Raw genomic sequence first — 17,003 nt, 5'->3', positions numbered from 1 at the left:
AGGGTGACAAAAGGGAATAAATAAATAAATATTAAAAAAAGGAAAATATTGGGTAGGGGTTATGTAGCATAATAGTTATGTAAAGAGATTCTCTTGCCTGATGCTTCAAAGTCCTAGGTTCAATCTCCCGCCCCACCATAAACCAGAGTTGAGCAGTACTCTGGCAAAAAAAAAAAAAAAAAGAAAGAAAAAGAAAATATTAAGTATCTAAGCACGTATATACTTGTACAAAATAACTATTTCATAGCTGAGTAATTAACAAGCTATTTACCACAGGTGTGCCTCTAAGCAATCCAGACTCTCCCAATTACCTCACACAGTCTTCAAAGTCAGTAACTCCTAAACTTACTGTGTGTATGCAATTAACAGTAGAAAATCACTACTTTGCTATTTATGTGTGCTCTAGATTAACCTCTTTGGTTCTCAGGAAATAACTAGAGCTATGTAACATTGCTCCCATTTTACAGATGGGTAGACAGAGTCTGAAAGACAAAGTCAATCGTCTCTGGCTCTACAGCTACAGCTAGCTAATCACGTAACAGATTTCAACCTACTCTAACTTTATTTTTTAATTATTTTAAAAAAACATTTTACTAATTTTTAAAATTCTGTGTTTAGTTTTCTTTTTTTAACCAGAGCACTGCTCAGCTCTGGCTTATGGTGGTGCAGGGGATTGAATCTGGGACTTTGGAGCCTCAGGCTTGAGAGTCTGCATAACCATTATGCTATCTACCCCTGCCCAATTTATTTATTTTGGATAGAGACAGAATTTGAGAGGGAAGGGGGTATAGGGAGGGAAGATAGAGACATGCAACACTGTTCCACCACTTGTGAACCTGCCCCAGACAGGGACCTGAACCCAGGTCTTAGCACACTATAACTTGTGCATTCTACCATGTGTGCCACTGCCTGGTCCCCTAATATAACTTCAAAGTTCCAGTTTTCGATCAGAATACTACACCAAGTATGCATGTATTGGGCAAAAAAACCCATAGTTTGTAATAATTTTCAATCAAATATACTGTTGGTTAATTTCCATGGCCACAGTTTTCTGTCACATTTTTTCAAAAGGTCCTTAAACTGTTAGCATCTCTCCCCCAAGCACCAGACATTTCAAGGACATTTTAAAATTGAATTCAACAGGGAAAAACTTCTGAGCAGTGGCATACCTGGTGAAACACATGTTACAATATGCAAAAATTGGCACATCTCTGGGGTCTGAGACAAATGGGCACACAATAGATGGTGGATAAATGGGGGAAGTGATGCAGCCCAACTCTCTCATTTTTCAGAAAGAGAAACTGACACTAAGAAGAGCTAATGTCTTCGGTCAAGCTCAGATAATAAAAAGTCAAAAAAGCCTAAGAAATGAATTTCTGGAACCTGGCATACAGCAGGCACTCAATAAATGTTAGCTAAGTTACCAAGGTTATAGTGAGCCCCTATAAGTCCCAGCTGTGTGCCTGGGACTATTATCTCTATTGTTCTTTTCCCCCACCCAGTAAGCCTGGAAGTGAACAAGTTCCCAAACTCCAAAAGGAGTAGCTCAGCACTAATTCCCTGGAATCCAGAGATGGGAGGGTGCCTGGGGCAGAGGACAGGATGGGAAAAGCCACCCCCAGGAGGAGCCCCAAGTACTTACCTTCGCACTGGTGATCACTCCATAGGGGGAGAATTCTTTCCTCAGTTTCTCATCATTGATAGAGTCATCCAGATTCTTCACATACAGGTTCACACCCTGGAAAGAAGGGATTTCAGGAGGTGCTTCCAAGCCCCAGATTGCCTTATGGAAATACACATCACGGAGCACGGGAAGTCCTGCCACCCAATCTCCCATCCCAGTCCTGAGCAGTAACCATGCACCCCAGTAACTCAGCATGTCCATCCCCTGGTATCTGCACCCTCCCAGTCTCTAAAACCAAGCTCCAGGAAGCCATTCTGCCAGGGGGAAACATTCAGGTCTCTTTACATCACAGCAGCTGCCACCAACAGGCCGTACCCTCACCTGGTAACGCTTTAGTCGGTCCTGCTTCATCTGATCAAACCTGCGCTTCAGCTCATTCTGCCGCTCCATCCGCTTCTGGGCTCGGCCCACATACAATAAGCGCCCACTTACCTCCTTTCCATTCATGTCCATCACCGCCTGCAGAGAGAGAGAGAAAGAGAGAGAGAGAGACGGCTTTTCTATCTAGCACTGAGGTAGCATAAGGCATCCAATGCCCATCTCCTAGTCTAGAGGCACACTTACAAATCAGTCTTAGGAAGTTTATTCTTTTTTTAAAAAATATTTTGGGAGTTGGGCGGTAGCACAGCGGGTTAAGGGCATGTGGCACAAAGCCCAAGGACTGGCGTAAGGATCCGGTTCGAGCTTCTGTCTCACCCCCTGCAGGGGAGTCGCTTCACAGGCAGTGAAGCAGTACTGCAGGTGTCTATCTTTCTCTCTCATCTTCCCCTCTTCTCTCCATTTCTCTCTGTCCTATCCAACAATGACATCAATAACAACAACAATAACAACAACAATAATAAAACAACAAGGGCAACAAAAGGGAATACATATTTATAAAAATTTATTATTGGATAGAGAGAGAAATGGAGATGGGGGTGGGTAGAGAGGGAGAGAGACAAGAGATACCTGCAGCCCTGCTTCACCACTCAGAGAGCTTTCCCCCTGCAGGTTGGGACCAGGAGCTTGAACCTAGAACCTTGTGCACTATAATGTGTACACTTAACCAGGTGTGCCACCATGTGGCCCTACAAATTGGTCTTATTAGCTGAGAGTTAGCACCAAGAACAAAGAAAGAAAGCCATTTAAAATGAATCCTAAGGGTCAGCTATTAGGAGTACCTGGTTGAATGCACAAACGTGTTACCATGTACAAGGACACACCTGTTGTGAAGACCTGCATTCGTGCCTCCAGCCTCTTTATGGGAGCAATATGCACAGGGGAAGCTCCAGAAGCAGTGGAGCAATGTTGTGGATATCTTCACATCTGTCTTTACCCCTCTCAAAAAAAAAAGTTCAGGAGCCAGGTGGTGGCACACCTGGTTGAGCGCACATGTTACAGCAAGGACCAAGGACCAAGGTTCAAGCCCCTGGTCCTCACCTGCAGGGAGGAAAGCTTTGCGAGTGGTGAGCAGTGTTGCAGGGAGGAAAGCTTTGCGAGTGGTGAGCAGTGTTGCAGGGAGGAAAGCTTTGCGAGTGGTGAGCAGTATTGCAGGGAGGAAAGCTTTGCGAGTGGTGAGCAGTGTTGCAGGGAGGAAAGCTTTGCGAGTGGTGAGCAGTGTTGCAGGGGGAAAGCTTTGCGAGTGGTGAGCAGTGTTGCAGGGGGGAAAGCTTTGCGAGTGGTGAGCAGTGTTGCAGGGGGAAAGCTTTGCGAGTGGTGAGCAGAGTTGCAGGGGGAAAGCTTTGCGAGTGGTGAGCAGTGTTGCAGGGGGGAAAGCTTTGCGAGTGGTGAGCAGTGTTGCAGGGAGGAAAGCTTTGCGAGTGGTGAGCAGTGTTGCAGGGGGAAAGCTTTGCGAGTGGTGAGCAGTGTTGCAGGGGGAAAGCTTTGCGAGTGGTGAGCAGTGTTGCAGGGAGGAAAGCTTTGCGAGTGGTGAGCAGTGTTGCAGGGGGAAAGCTTTGCGAGTGGTGAAGCAGTGTTGCAGGTGTCTCTCTCCCTCTCTATCACCCTCTTCCCTTTCAATTTCTGGCTGTCTCTATCCAATAATCAAATAAAGATAATTAATTTTTTTTAAGTTTAAAAAAAAAAAGGAGTCCACCATAAGTGGTGAAATGATGCAGGTATAGAGCCCCAATGATAGCTCTGGTGGCAAAAAAAAAAAGATAAAAAGGAAACGTCATGAGTGTACTGGGTTAAGTGCACATGGTGTAAAGCACAGGACTGGCACAAAGATCCTGGTTCAAGTCCTCCAGTTCCCCAAATGCAGGGAGTCACTTTACAAGAGGTGAAGCAGATTTGCAGGTGTCTTTCTCCTCCACCCCTGTCTTTCCCTCCTCTCTCGGTTTCTCTCTGTCTTACCCAACAAGAGCAGCAACAACAATGGAAAAAAAAATGGCCCCCAAGAGCAGTGGATTCATAGTGTAGGCACTGAGCTTCCATAACCCATCAGGAGACTCAGCAGTGGTAACCCTGGAGGCAAAATAAATAAATAAATAAATAAATAAAGGAGGGGGTAAGTTCCCTCCAAAACATGGGGGCTGGGCTCTAACTTGGGTCATGCATGGCAAAGCAAGTACACTACCCATGTGATCTAATTTGTCAGCCCTCATGTAGAATGGACAACACTTCCCTGGTCTAAATAGGACAAGTGTTAAGTTGGATGGTGGTGCACCTGGTTAAGGACACACGTTATCATGTACAAAAAGCTGGGTTCAAGATCCCATTCCATTCCCATCTGCTCAGGAAAAACTTCACAAGCAGTTCACTGCTGTTCTCTGTCTCTCTATTTCTCCCACCCCTCAATTTCTCTGTCCTATCAAATAAAAAATTAAGTAAATAAATTAAAAAAAAAAAGGGTTTAAGGCCCTGGTCCACACCTGTGGGAAGAAGCTTCATGAGTAGTGAAACACTGCTGCAGGTGTCTCCCTCTTTCTTCTTTCTTCCCTCCCCTCTCAATTCCTCTACCTCTATCCAAAATAAATAAATAATGAAAAAAAAATTAAAGAGAGTTGGGTGGTAGCGCAGCGGCTTAAGCGCACATGGCACAGAGCCTAGGACCGGCTCAAGGATCCAGGTTCAAACCCCCTGCTCCCCACCAGCAGGGGAGTCGCTTCACAAGCAGTGAAGCAGGTCTGTAGGTGTCTTCCCCTCCTCTCTCCATCCTCTCTGTCCTATCTAACGACGACAACATCAATAACAAAACAATAATAACTACAACAGTAAAACAAGGGCAACAAAAGAGGATAAATATTTTTAAAAAATTAAATCCCCACCTGCGGGGGGGGGGTCGCTTTACAGCAGATGAAGTAGGTCTGCAGGTGTCTATCTTTCTCTGCCCCTTCTGTCTTCCCCTTCTCTCTCCATTTCTCTGTCTTATCCAACAATGATGACATCAATAACAACTACAACAATAAAACAAATGCAACAAAAGGGAATAAATATTTTTTTAAAATTTAAAGAACAGTATTTGTAGTAGGGCATTTCTTCCTGGCCTTAATCCTACCAACCATTCCAGAAAAAGACAGTGGTTCTCCCCAAGACTCCTTCTGCCTCTCATATGCAAGATTTTGTGAGAAGCCAGCCTTGGTGCTTAGAAGCTACCAAAACAGGCTGACGGCCTTTAAGACAGGCAGATGGCTTATGTGGACTCAGGCTTTGTAGGGATTTTCTTCTCTCCCATAAGCAGCTGGAGTACCTCACTCCTGACACCCTCTCTTCCAAAGAAGGGTCATGAAACAAGGTCATGAAGAGGCTCCTACCTTCTGGGCTTCTTCATGTTTCTCAAAGTTGACAAAGCCGAAGCCTCGAGAGTGGCCACCACTGTCCCTCATCACCTTCACACTCAGCATCTTCCCTGGAAAGAAGCATTTTGGCTCAATGGGTGGCTCAGGAAGCCTCCTAATGTTCCTCCCACAAGTCCTCAGGAAGCCCCAGGAGGACCCTGCTTTCCAGCCAGATCTGGGAACAAGAGAAAAGTTGCCCCTCCTCCCCAGAGAACATGCCCACCAAACTGGGAGAAGAGGTCCTGCAGGCCCTGCTCATCCACGTCCACTTGGAGGTTCTTCACATAGATGTTAGTGAACATCATGGCCTGAGCCCCCAGCTCTGCTTCCCGTTCACGCCGGGACTTGAAGTTGCCAACAAAGCTGTGGACGCACCAACAGGATAGACACAGCAGCCAGGCATCAGTCAGGTGCCGCCTCAGCCCCAGCCCACTCTACCACCCTGGGCCATGGCTCACCTGAGGCTTGCCTCCAAGCCTCTCCATTCCCCCATCAGGAGACTCAACAGGGAGTACTCCTTACACAGAATATGCCCTAAACCGTAACAATTTCAGCAGCCAAGATTCTAGGTCCCAGCATAAGGTGAAGATGACTTTATCCTTATGACTACTGGCAGAATAAACTTACCATAAGCCAGTGCACAGGAACTAAGAACATAAACTTGAATGGCTGGCGGGGAAGGTCACGCAGACCAGTAGTAGCCTAGCTGCATGATCCTGAGCAAATTACTTAACTTCCCCAAGCCTTAAGTGTTCATTTCTGTAAAAGTGGAGATCAAATTCTCATCATGGGCATTTGTGGGTCATGTAACACATACCAGGTGCACTGGGGAACCAGACATGGTCTGCACCAGTGTTGCTAAGGGGGAGGGGTTGAAATCACTTAAATGAAAAACTTGAAAAAATTGCAATTTCCTGGAGTCGGGTGGTAGTGCAGCAGGTTAAGCACAGGTGGCATGAAGCACAAAGGCCGGCATAAGGAGCCCTCGGATCCCCACCTGCAGGGGAGTCGCTTCACAGGTGGTGAAGCAGGTCTGCAGGTGTCTGTCTATCTTTCTCTCTCTCCCTGTCTTCCCCTCCTTTCTCCATTTCTCTCTGTCCTAACAATGATGACATCAATAACTATAACAATAAGAAAACAAGGCAACAAAAGGGGAAATAAATAAATATTAAAAAATTGCAGGGGAAGCAATTACAGAAGCCAGACCTTCCACCTTCTACAACCCACAATGACCCTGGGTCCATGCTCCCAGAGGGATGGAGAATGGGAAAGCTATCAGGGGAGGGGGTGGGATATGGAGATTGGGTGGTGGGAATTGTGTGGAGTTGTACCCCTCCTACTCTATGGTTTTGCTAATTTATCCTTTCTTAAAAAAAAATTGCAATCTCCAAGTTTATGCAGGCATATCTAGAAAGGTATCTTACACTAAGGGAACAAAAAGAAACAGTACTAAAATGTGATGGTATCTACTGGCCATTTAGCACGAGCACATTGTAGCTGTCACCAAGTGTTGGAGAAAACCAAAGTAAGAAGAAAGTAAGATTGTGCAAATTGTATCTAAGATATATATATATATATATATATATATATATATATATATATATATATGATTCATTTTCCAGAGAAACACTGTGGGGGAAAATGACTCAGTGTGTCACCAAGCTGCAAAAGCCCCTCTCTCTCCCTATCGCAGACAGCATGAAGCTGGGCCTCTAAAGGCAGGCCCAGGACCAGTGGAGCGAAGAGTCACAAATTCTATCTAGCATCTGCATCTTTTTTTGCCTCTAGGGTTATTGCCTGTGCTCGGTGCCTGCATCACAAATCCACTGCTCCTGGAGGCCATTTTTTCCCTTTTGTTACCCTGGTTTTACCATTGTTGTGGTTATTAGTATCGTTACTGATGTCGTTGTTGTTGGATAGGACAGAGAGAAATGGAGAGAGGAGGGGATGACAGAGGGGGGAGAGAAAGAGACACCTGCAGAACTGCTTCACCGCCTATGAAGCAACTCCCCTGCAGGTGGGGATCCGGGGGCTCGAACCCGGATCTTTACACCGGTCCTTGCGCTTTGCGCCACGTGCACTTAACCCACTGTGCACTTAACCCACTTAACCACTTAACCCACTGTGCACTTAACCCACTTAACCACTGCCCGACCCCCTTTTTTCCTCTTTTTTAAACTATATTTTATTTATTTATTGGATAGAGACAGCCAGAAATTGAGAGGGAAGGGGGAGATAGAGAGGAAGAGAGACACCTACAACACTGCTTCAACACTTGCAAAGCTTTCCCCCTGCAGTTGGGGACTAGGGGCTCAAACCTGGGTCCTCATGCATTGTAACATGTGTGCTCAATCAGGTGTGCCACCACTGGCCCCTAGCATCTGCATCTTGATGTCCCCATCTGTGGAGAGGATGCCTAGCTAGGTATATATGTATGTTCTTTTCACCGATGCATCCCATAAAACACAAAGATTTAAGGACAAAACTCACCAACACACTGCGAAGGTTAGAAAACTGGTGAGATCACTGAGTTCACTTGACTATATGGTCATTAGTTGTTCTGGTAAAGATTTCAAAATCCTCAGTTCCCACCAGTGGGAACAATCTTCTGACACATATCCTCAGCCAATCTTTAATTTGAGGGACAGGAGTCCCTGAGAGATTGAGCAATTGTCCCAGGGTCACCTTGCCAGGAAGAATACAGGCTGCTGCTCAATGCCTGGTTCCCATTAATAGTCCATTAAGTGGTGCACGAGGATTCTATCCTTTTGACCTAGGTCCCCTCACCCCCAACTCACACTTTGCGGTCATTCAGCAGCATCCCGTTCATGGTGCTGATGGCTTTCTGTGCAGACTCGCGGGTCTCAAAGTGGACAAAGCCAAAGCCTCGGGAGCCGTGGTCATCAGACACCACCTGGGCCACAGGGATAAAGGACAGGGAGCAGTTCATTTGAGGGTTCACATAGAGAAGAGTGACAAAGGTGACAGTGGCTAATTATCTGGCTGCGTGTTCTGTGCATAAAAAGACACACAATAGCCCCATTTTAGAAATGAGAACTAACTCAGAGAGGTTAGTCAATTCACTCAGAGAGGTTAGTCAATTCACTTAGATAACATAGTAAGGAGGGATAGAACTCTCAGACTGAAAAGAAGTCTTTTTTTAAATATTTATTTAATTTATTTATTCCCTTTTGTTGCCCTTGTTGTTTTATTGTTGTAGTTATTATTGTTGTTGTCATTGTTGGATAGGACAGAGAGAAATGGAGAGAGGAGGGGAAGACAGAGAGGGGGAGAGAAAGATAGACACCTGCAGACCTGCTTCACTGCCTGTGAAGCGACTCCCCTGCAGGTGGGGAGCCGGGGTTCGAACCGGGATCCTTATGCCGTTCCTTGTGCTTTGCGCCACCTGCGCTTAACCCGCTGCGCTACAGCCCGCCTCCCCGAAAAGAAGTCTTATGTATGTCATAGACTATTCTTATTTTCTTAGAAAAAAACACAGAAGGGGCTGGGAGGTAAAGCAGTGGGTTAAGTACACGTGGCACGACGCGCAAGGACCTGCTTAAGGATCCCGGTTCGAGCCTCCCCACCTGCAGGGGAGTCGCTTCACAGGCGGTGAAGCAGGTCTGCAGGTGTCTGTCTTTCTCTCGCCCTCTGTCTTCCCCTCCTCTCTCAATTTCTCTGTCCTATCCAACAATGACAGCAATAATAATAATAACAACCACCATGATAACAAGGGCAACAAAAGGGGAAAAAATAGCCTCCAGGAGCAGTGGATTTGTAGTGCAGGCACTGAGCCCCAGAAATAACTCTGAAGGCAAAAAAAAAAAAAAAAGAAAGAAAAAGACAAAAAAACCAAAGTACAAAGTACTGCTCAGCTCTGGTTTATGACGCTGCTTGGGGATTAAACTTGGAACCCTTAAACCTCAGGTATGAAAGTCTTTTGTGTAACCATTATGCAATCTTCCCATCCCTTTTCCACCTTTTAATTATCTCCTAAGGCAATCAGCTGAAGGGTTAGAGTCAACCTGGATTCTTGCATATGGGACTTTGGAGCCTCAGGCATTAGTCTCTTTGCATAACCATTATGCTATCTACCTCAGAGCTGTGGTCATCAGACACCACCTGGGCTACAGGGATAAAGGACAGGGAGCAGTTCATTTGAGGGTTCACACAGAGAAGAATGACAAAGGTGACAGTGGCTAATTATCTGAGGCTCCAAAGTCCCAGGTTCAATACCCCTACCACCATAAGCCAAAGCTGAGCGGTGCTTTGGTCAATAAAGAAAAGAAAAGAAACATTAGCCACTTATAATTATCCCTAACAGCAAAATAGCAACATCCTAAACATCCAACAAGGGAGACTAGTTAAGTAAATCAGACAGTAGATTCAAACTGGTCTGCTACATATACAAAGTAGAAGAGAACATTGATTATCTGACAGTTATCTATAAAGTATACTGTGAAAGAGTCAGGCGGTGATGCAGCCAGTTGAGTATACACATTAGAGTGCATAAGGACCCAGGTTCAAGTGCTCAGTTTCCTGTAGGGGGAAGCTTCATGAGGGAAGCAGTGCTGTAGGTGTCTCTCTCTTTCCCTATCTCCCCTTCCCCTCTCAATTTCTCACTGTCCTGTCAAATACATATGTATGAAATGGGGTACTTTTTAAATCTAAAATCTTGTAGGTGCAAATGGGAAAATAACAACTGGGAGAGCACAGGAGTTGTATACCAAAGGCTCTTGGTTCAATCCTTGGTGCCTCATGTACTGGTGTGGTACCCTAGTTTCTCTTTCTTATATAAAGCAATTCAAATAAATCTTTTTTAAAAAAATAAAGTGGGAAAAAAATGAAGTGTATTAAGTATTAGAAAAGCAAGCTGAATAGGAATACAGCAGACAAACACATAGAAAATCTTTATTGGGAGTTGGGCGGTAGCGCAGTGGGTAAAGCGCAGTTGTTGCAAAGCACAAGGACCAGTGTAAGGATTCTGGTTCCAGCCCTCAGCTCCCCACCTGCAGGGGAGTCGCTTCACAGGCGGTGAAGCAGGTCTGCAGGTGTCTATCTTTCTCCCCCTTCTCTGTCTTCCCCTCCTCCCTCCATTTCTCTCTGTCCTATCCAACTACAACAATAAAATAACAAGGGCAACAAAAAGAAATAAATAAATAAAATTAAAAAAGAACAAAAAAAGCCAGCATGTTTTTAAAAAAAAGTAAATCTTTTTTTTTTTTTTTTAAAAGGGACTTATAAAGAGGAGGGAGAGATAGAACACTAAAGCATCACTCTAGCAATGTGAAGTGCCAGAAATCAAACTAGGGACTGCATGCATGCAAGTCCTATGTTCTCCCTGCTATACCACCTCATACCTAGTCATCACATGAAAAACCTTTATTATTATTGTTGTTGTTGTAGTTACTGTTATTATTGATGTCGTTATTGTTGGATAGGACAGGGAAAAATGGAGAGAGGAGGGGAAAACAGAGGGAGGGAGAGAAAGAGACACACCTGCAGACCTGCTTCACCGCCTGTGAAGTGACTCCCCTGCAGGTGGGGAGCCAGGGGCTCGGAACAGGATCTTTACGCCTGTCCTTGTGCTTTGTGCCATGTGCGCTTAACCCGCTGTGCTACCGCCCAACTCCCAAGAGAAACATATATATCTCTTAATTATCTCTGGGGACTACAAAAGCTTGAAAAGGATAGATCTTTCTTTATTCTTTTTCACTTTATTCATGCCCACATTTTTTAAATGACTAATTTATGTACTACTGAAGCAGACCTGTTTCATTTTAAAAGACCCACAGACATCCTCCCCCAATTCTGTAAGTTTTCTGACTTGTTGGGCTAGATCTTGAGAAAAAGAAAGGTCTTTAGTTCATGCAGCCCCCCAGTCCTCTCGATGAACATGTATGATTGACCAGACTGCCCATAGTTCTGGGCACCCCTGAGCTCCAGCTCAGCTAAGTAGCAGTTTCTGTCTGCATGACCATCTCTGTTCTCCCAACTCAGTTTTCATGTTGACTACTAGGATGCTTTTTATTTTTTTAAATTTTATTAGTTATTAAATATTGATTTACAAAATTACATGTCAACATGAGTATAATTCTCATAGCATTCCCAGCACAAGAGTTCTGAATCCCCAATTTTCCATTATACGCCAAAGCAATTCCCCTAAGCTTGCAGACATGGGTTAACTACTAGGATGCTTTTTATAAATGCTATTTGGGAATGGCAAAAGGGTTCACTTGGGACAATATTGCACTTTGCCAAGTATAAGACTCAGGTTCAAGCCAGCCCCATTTCCCCGTTAGAGGAAAATGAGGTATTGATAGTTACAGAGGCTCAAAACTACACTGTGAGAAAGAGGCAGGATTTGAACCCAGGTCGTTCAGATTCAAGTTCAAAATCTATCATGGAAAACCCCTTAGCCACTACCTTACCCCCTCAAACTTACATGTTCCTTTGAGCCACAAGGCTCTCCCCTCAATGGCAGGGAGGTGTTAAGGCCAAAAAAATTTTAGGTCCCTGGCAAATAGTACACTTCTCAAGGAGAGTTCAGACACAGAGGCTATCATCACTACCCTCACCAGAAGGCTACAGGATAACTGGTTTCCATTTTCATAAAACCTAAAAGCAAAGCGGCTAGGTTTAAGCACACCAAGTGACCAGTTAATCTGATCCTAAAGATTCTCATCTACAAACCCCAAAATGACAGGACTCTTCTCAAGTGACAAGACAGTCATTTAGCCAAGAAATCATACTTAAAAAAAAATCTATTTATTTATTCCCTTTTGTTGCCCTTGTTTTATTGTTGTAGTTATTGATGTCGTTGTTGCTGGATAGGACAGAGAGAAATGGAGAGGAAGGGAAGATAGAGAGGGGGAGAAGTGACTCCCCTGCAGGTGGGGAGCCTGGGGCTCGAACCGGGATCTTTACTCCAGTCCTTGCACTTTGCGCCACATGTGCCTAACCTGCTGCGCTACTGCCTGGCTCCCAATTTTTTTTTTTTTTTAACAAAGCACTGTTCAGCTCTGGTTTGTGGTGGTATGGGGGACTGAACCTAGGATTTGAGCCTCACATGCCCATCAAGAAAATTTTTTTTCTTCCCTTTATTGGGACATTAATGTTTCATATTCGACAGTAAATACAATAGTTTGTACATGCATAATATTTCTCAGTTTTCCACATAACTATATAGCCTCCACTAGCTTTTCTTTCATCCTTTTCTAGGACCTGTATTCTATCTACCCACCCATCCCAGAGTCTTTTAAGAAATATTTCTTAAGCATCAATTGCACCTCTAAGTCTTGGATACAATAGTGAACAAGGCTATCATCACTACTCTCATGAGACTTATCCTCTATAAGAGAAATCCTAAAATCAGGGCTAGGTGGTAGTACACTTGGTTAAGGGCATGTTACAGTGCTCAAGGATCCAGATTCAAGCCCCAGACCCTGCCTGCAGGGGGCAGAAGGAAAGCTACATTGTGGTGAAGAAGTGCTTCAGATGTCTCTGTTTCTCTGTCCCTCTCCATCACCCTTCCCCCTCAATTTCTCTGTCCTATCAAATTAAATAATGTTAAAAAAATGTGCCACTAAATACCTTTGGCTTCTATACCTTTGCCCTATAATTTCTCCCCACTCCCACAGGAATTTTAAACTTTATTCAGGAAAACTTAACAACACCCACATATTGAAGTGCACAGGGGTCATGACAGAGAGAGACAGAACGAATGAATGAGAACCATTTACTCACATGTTGGCAGGCCCACCTCAGCAGAGAGAGAGAGAGCCTGACCAGGCCCATTGCACTATTTGATAAAACCACAAGGCCCACAATTCACTCCCTTCCTAAGTCATACCCACACCTGTTACCGCTCTCATTTTTCCATGGCACACCTATTTCCTTCCCCAATGATAGGGGAAACATGTGTGCCTGGGGATTGTGTGTTCTTGACCTATAATTTCTACTCTCCTTTTGCACTGAATTTGTGCTGGTCTTGCTTGCCTTGACTGGGCCAAGAACATGCAGAGGGAGTGAAAGCGTAAGCCAGTTTTCAAGATGCCTGGTGAGCTGCCATGTTCTTCTTTTCCTAGGGACCTTGTATTGCCATGAGAATAGCCTGCTGGAGGGGGGCAGACCACAGAATATTCAGTCAACCACTTCCTGGAATAAGAGCCATTCAGCTCTGAGAGGACAGATGAAGAAGCCCCACCAAGACCAGAACTGCCCAACTGAACTCAGCCCAAATCAACAAGTGTAGAATGGTGAGCAAAAGCAATGGGTGTTGACTGTCACTAAGGTTTGGGGTGGTTCCATAATGAAGGTTGATATACGAGTGACAGGTAGTTCTATGTAGATAAATTGAAAGAATACCTTTAAGTGCTTGCTGAGCTTGGAAATTTACTTTAAAGACCTGAGAATAATGGTTATGCAAATGGACTCTCATGCCTGAGGCTCCTAAATCCCAAGTTCAACCCCCTGCACCACCGTAAACCAGAGCAGAGCAGTGCTCTGGTGTTTCTCTCTGTGTCTCTCTCTTTCTCTCTGCATTTCTCTCAAAAATAAAATAAATAAAATATCAAAAAAAAAAAAAAAAACCTGAGAAACTGAAACATGAGCTGTTGTCTGGCATTCCTCCACCATACAGGTGTTTGACACAGACAACCCACCCAATCCCTGCCAAGACACATACCCACCTTACAAGAAAGGATGTTCCCAAAAGCAGAGAAAGTGTCATATAAGGCCTTGTTGTCAATGGAATCCTCCAGGTTCTTGATGAAGATGTTGCCCACACCTGACTTGCGAAGTCCTGGGTCTCGCTGGGACCACATGATGCGGATGGGCTGGCCTTTGATCATCTCAAAGTTCACTGTGTCCAGGGCCCTCTCCGCTGAGTCAGAGGAGAGAATGAAACAAGTGAAAGGACTCTTCTGTTCCTGAACCCCAGGTACTTATTAGGAAAAAAAAAAGAGCTTTAAGGAGACCTCACGTAAGAGCTTAACAGCTCAGAAAGCATAAGCAGAAAAAAATTACTTTTGTACGGTGCTCCTTTTACCTTCCAGTTTGGATATTTAATGTTTCACTTTAGCAATGTGAGAACAGATGCCCATTTTACAGAAGGGAAAACAGTTTCAGGGAGCTCAATGTCAGAACCAGGTCTGCTTTATCCACTCAAGCACACTGAGTAGACAAAAATGTAATGGTAGTAGTCAAGAATTACAAGAGTGGCAGTAGCCTGAGGTGTGAAATGAAAGCCCATAGGTCCTGAGCAGCAGAGTTCAGATCCACATCCCAAGTAGATTGGCTTTGGGGGAGGCAAATGACCACCTTTCTGAGCCTGTTAAACCTCACCCCAGGATGATTTAAGTCACATTTCCTCAACTCACAAGGGGAGATAATATTGGACTGGAGCATAATGGTTATGCAAAAAGAGTACCATGCCCAAGAGATCAGAGGTCCCAGGTTCAATCCCCAGCACCATTAAATAAAGGAAGATAATGCCACCTATCTCCAAGCTGTCCAACAGGGTGGACATCTTGTACTTCACGCCTGGCACAGCGAAGTCTTCAATACATGTCTGTGTGTCTGAACACATCAGTTTCAGTTCACCCCCTTCCCATGGTTGTCTCTGGCTCAAGGAGTACTCTGATTTCTGAAGCTTGGAGAGGAAAAGTTGAGGGCTATGTGGAAGAGGTTTTCAATAAGTCAGGGCTTTCTTTTAAACATTTTTTATTATCTTTATTAGATAGAGGTAGCCAGAAATTGAGAAGGAAGAGGAAGATATAGGAGCAAGACACAGAGACACCCACAGCACAGTTTCACCACTTGCAAAGCTCTCCCCCTGAAGGTGGGGGACGAGGGGCTTGAACCTGGGTCTTTGTGCATTGTAATACATGCACTTAAGCAGGTGCAGCACAACCTAACCTTAAGTCAGGGTTTTCCATCCTATCCCACTGTAAATAACTAGGAGCAAAATCCTCCTCTCTGGAGCCCAGTTTCCCTAACTACGAAGTCTGGCAAAAGGTCAGGGTCTTCAGGAAGAGGAGGCAGCAATCATTAGATAAAGCAGAACAAAGGGAAAGGCTCTATGGGATTCAGTTCATTCACTGGGAAACAGGCAGAATACCACCATCATCCCTCCAGGCCCGGGGTCGTCAGCATCTGCCCACTTTGGGGCTTGGTTGGCACAGGCCTTTATTTTGGTATGACTGAAGTCTAACACCTAAAGGCTATCGCTACCGCTATGCTTCTTAGGATGCCACTCATTGAACGCTTAGGATGTACGAAATGTTACAGCAGATATTTCACAGATTCCATTCCTTCCATGCTTTGGGGAAATAAACCTCAGCCCCCCAATTTCACCAAGCAAGTGTCCAGTGTGAACTCTTGCTCAAGCGCACCCTCTAGTGATCAGAGTCGGCAAAACCCCCAGCTGCCCCATCTTTATCCACTCCCATCTGACCAGTTCTGATCAGCAGGTGGCGTGATCTACAAAGGAGGAAGCTTCTCAGTGGCTTGGGATGTTGAAAGCACCTAAGGTTAAATTCGCCCACTGCTATGGAGAGCCCACCACCAGCTTGCCCGGCTTTCCCGCTTAGCTGGGGCGCCCTCGGGCAGCCCTCTCCCCAGGTGCTTTGGATTTCTCATTTCCCAATCACCCTGGAAGGCAAGGTACTCGCCCCACGTTTTCCAGACGGGCAATTGAAACCCCTAATGGCTGAGTACTTGTGCCCAAAGACATACAGCTGTTGCCGGCCTCTCGAATGCCAGCTCGGCCTGACCTCTGAGCCCGTCGCTGTTCCCTCTCGGCCTCACAATCTCTCCTCCGTGAAACGGAGCAACAGTACAGCCCGGCAGGCGCACAGGCTGGGTGCTGGCTGGCTATGGGGTGGTCCTCCCAGGACGAGATCAGGCGCGCTGGGGGAGGGGGTGGTGGCACGGGCGTAGACGAGGCCCCTTCTCAGGGCCCAGGACCCCTCCCGGCCCGGCCTCGCTCACCATCTGCAGGCTGCTGGAAGTTGACGTAGGCATAGCCCAGCGAGCGGCGCGTAGACACGTCGCGGCAGACACGGATGGACAGGATGGGGCCGGCGGGCGAAAACTTCTCGTACAGCATCGACTCGGTCACGTCGGGGTGCAGGTCGCCCACGTAAAGCGAGGCGAGCGGGTAGCCCGGGCCGCTGGCGCTCATGCTGTGCGGCGAGCATGGGGCCGGAGCCTGTGCCGCCCGGCCGCGCGCCCCGCCCTTTACCGCCCTCGCACCTCTGCGCACCAATCGCGCGAGCCCGGAGCCCACCCCCACCCCCGCCCCCGCCTCCAGCCCACCTGGGACCCCGCAGCCATCTAGAAGCTTCAGGTGGCTGGTGGGTAACCTCTGGCCCAGCCTGTGGAGGCGGGAAAAGCCCACAGCCTGGCGGTGGGTGGAGACGGGCGTGCAGCTGAGAGCTGTCTACAAAGGTTCAGAGGGCGCATAAAGGGTCCTAACCCCCAACATGCCCTTGTCTTTGGGGGGGGGGGTTGTCTAACCAAATGAAGGCAATGCCATCTTCTCAAGGATAAGAAACAGT

General features: G+C 46.0%; 1 protein-coding gene across 3 annotated transcripts in view; it reads right to left on the bottom strand.

Annotated features, from left to right (window-relative positions):
• PABPC1L (poly(A) binding protein cytoplasmic 1 like) overlaps positions 1 to 16,701 on the bottom strand; it is a 28,911-nt gene extending 12,210 nt beyond the window's left edge. Inside the window, exons 1-7 of one of the 3 annotated variants that reach the window (XM_007530869.3) lie at positions 16,435 to 16,701; positions 14,133 to 14,326; positions 8,241 to 8,356; positions 5,666 to 5,805; positions 5,419 to 5,513; positions 2,006 to 2,143; positions 1,643 to 1,738 (exon numbers count right to left, since the gene is read on the bottom strand). In XM_007530869.3, coding sequence (XP_007530931.1) covers positions 1,643 to 1,738; positions 2,006 to 2,143; positions 5,419 to 5,513; positions 5,666 to 5,805; positions 8,241 to 8,356; positions 14,133 to 14,326; positions 16,435 to 16,627 — 972 coding nt within the window. In that variant the 5' untranslated portion in view covers positions 16,628 to 16,701. Of the gene's footprint in view, positions 1 to 1,642; positions 1,739 to 1,969; positions 2,144 to 5,418; positions 5,514 to 5,665; positions 5,806 to 8,240; positions 8,357 to 14,132; positions 14,327 to 16,434 lie in introns of all 3 variants that reach the window. The other 2 variants (XM_060190622.1, XM_016191589.2) reach the window with 2 other exon arrangements.
• Positions 16,702 to 17,003: the final 302 nt, after the last annotated feature.

This window comes from Erinaceus europaeus, chromosome 1, assembly GCF_950295315.1.
Source record: "Erinaceus europaeus chromosome 1, mEriEur2.1, whole genome shotgun sequence".
Classification (NCBI taxonomy): domain Eukaryota; kingdom Metazoa; phylum Chordata; class Mammalia; order Eulipotyphla; family Erinaceidae; genus Erinaceus; species Erinaceus europaeus.
The sequence above is the reverse complement of the archived record's forward strand: the minus strand, read 5'-3'. Positions and strand labels throughout refer to the sequence as shown.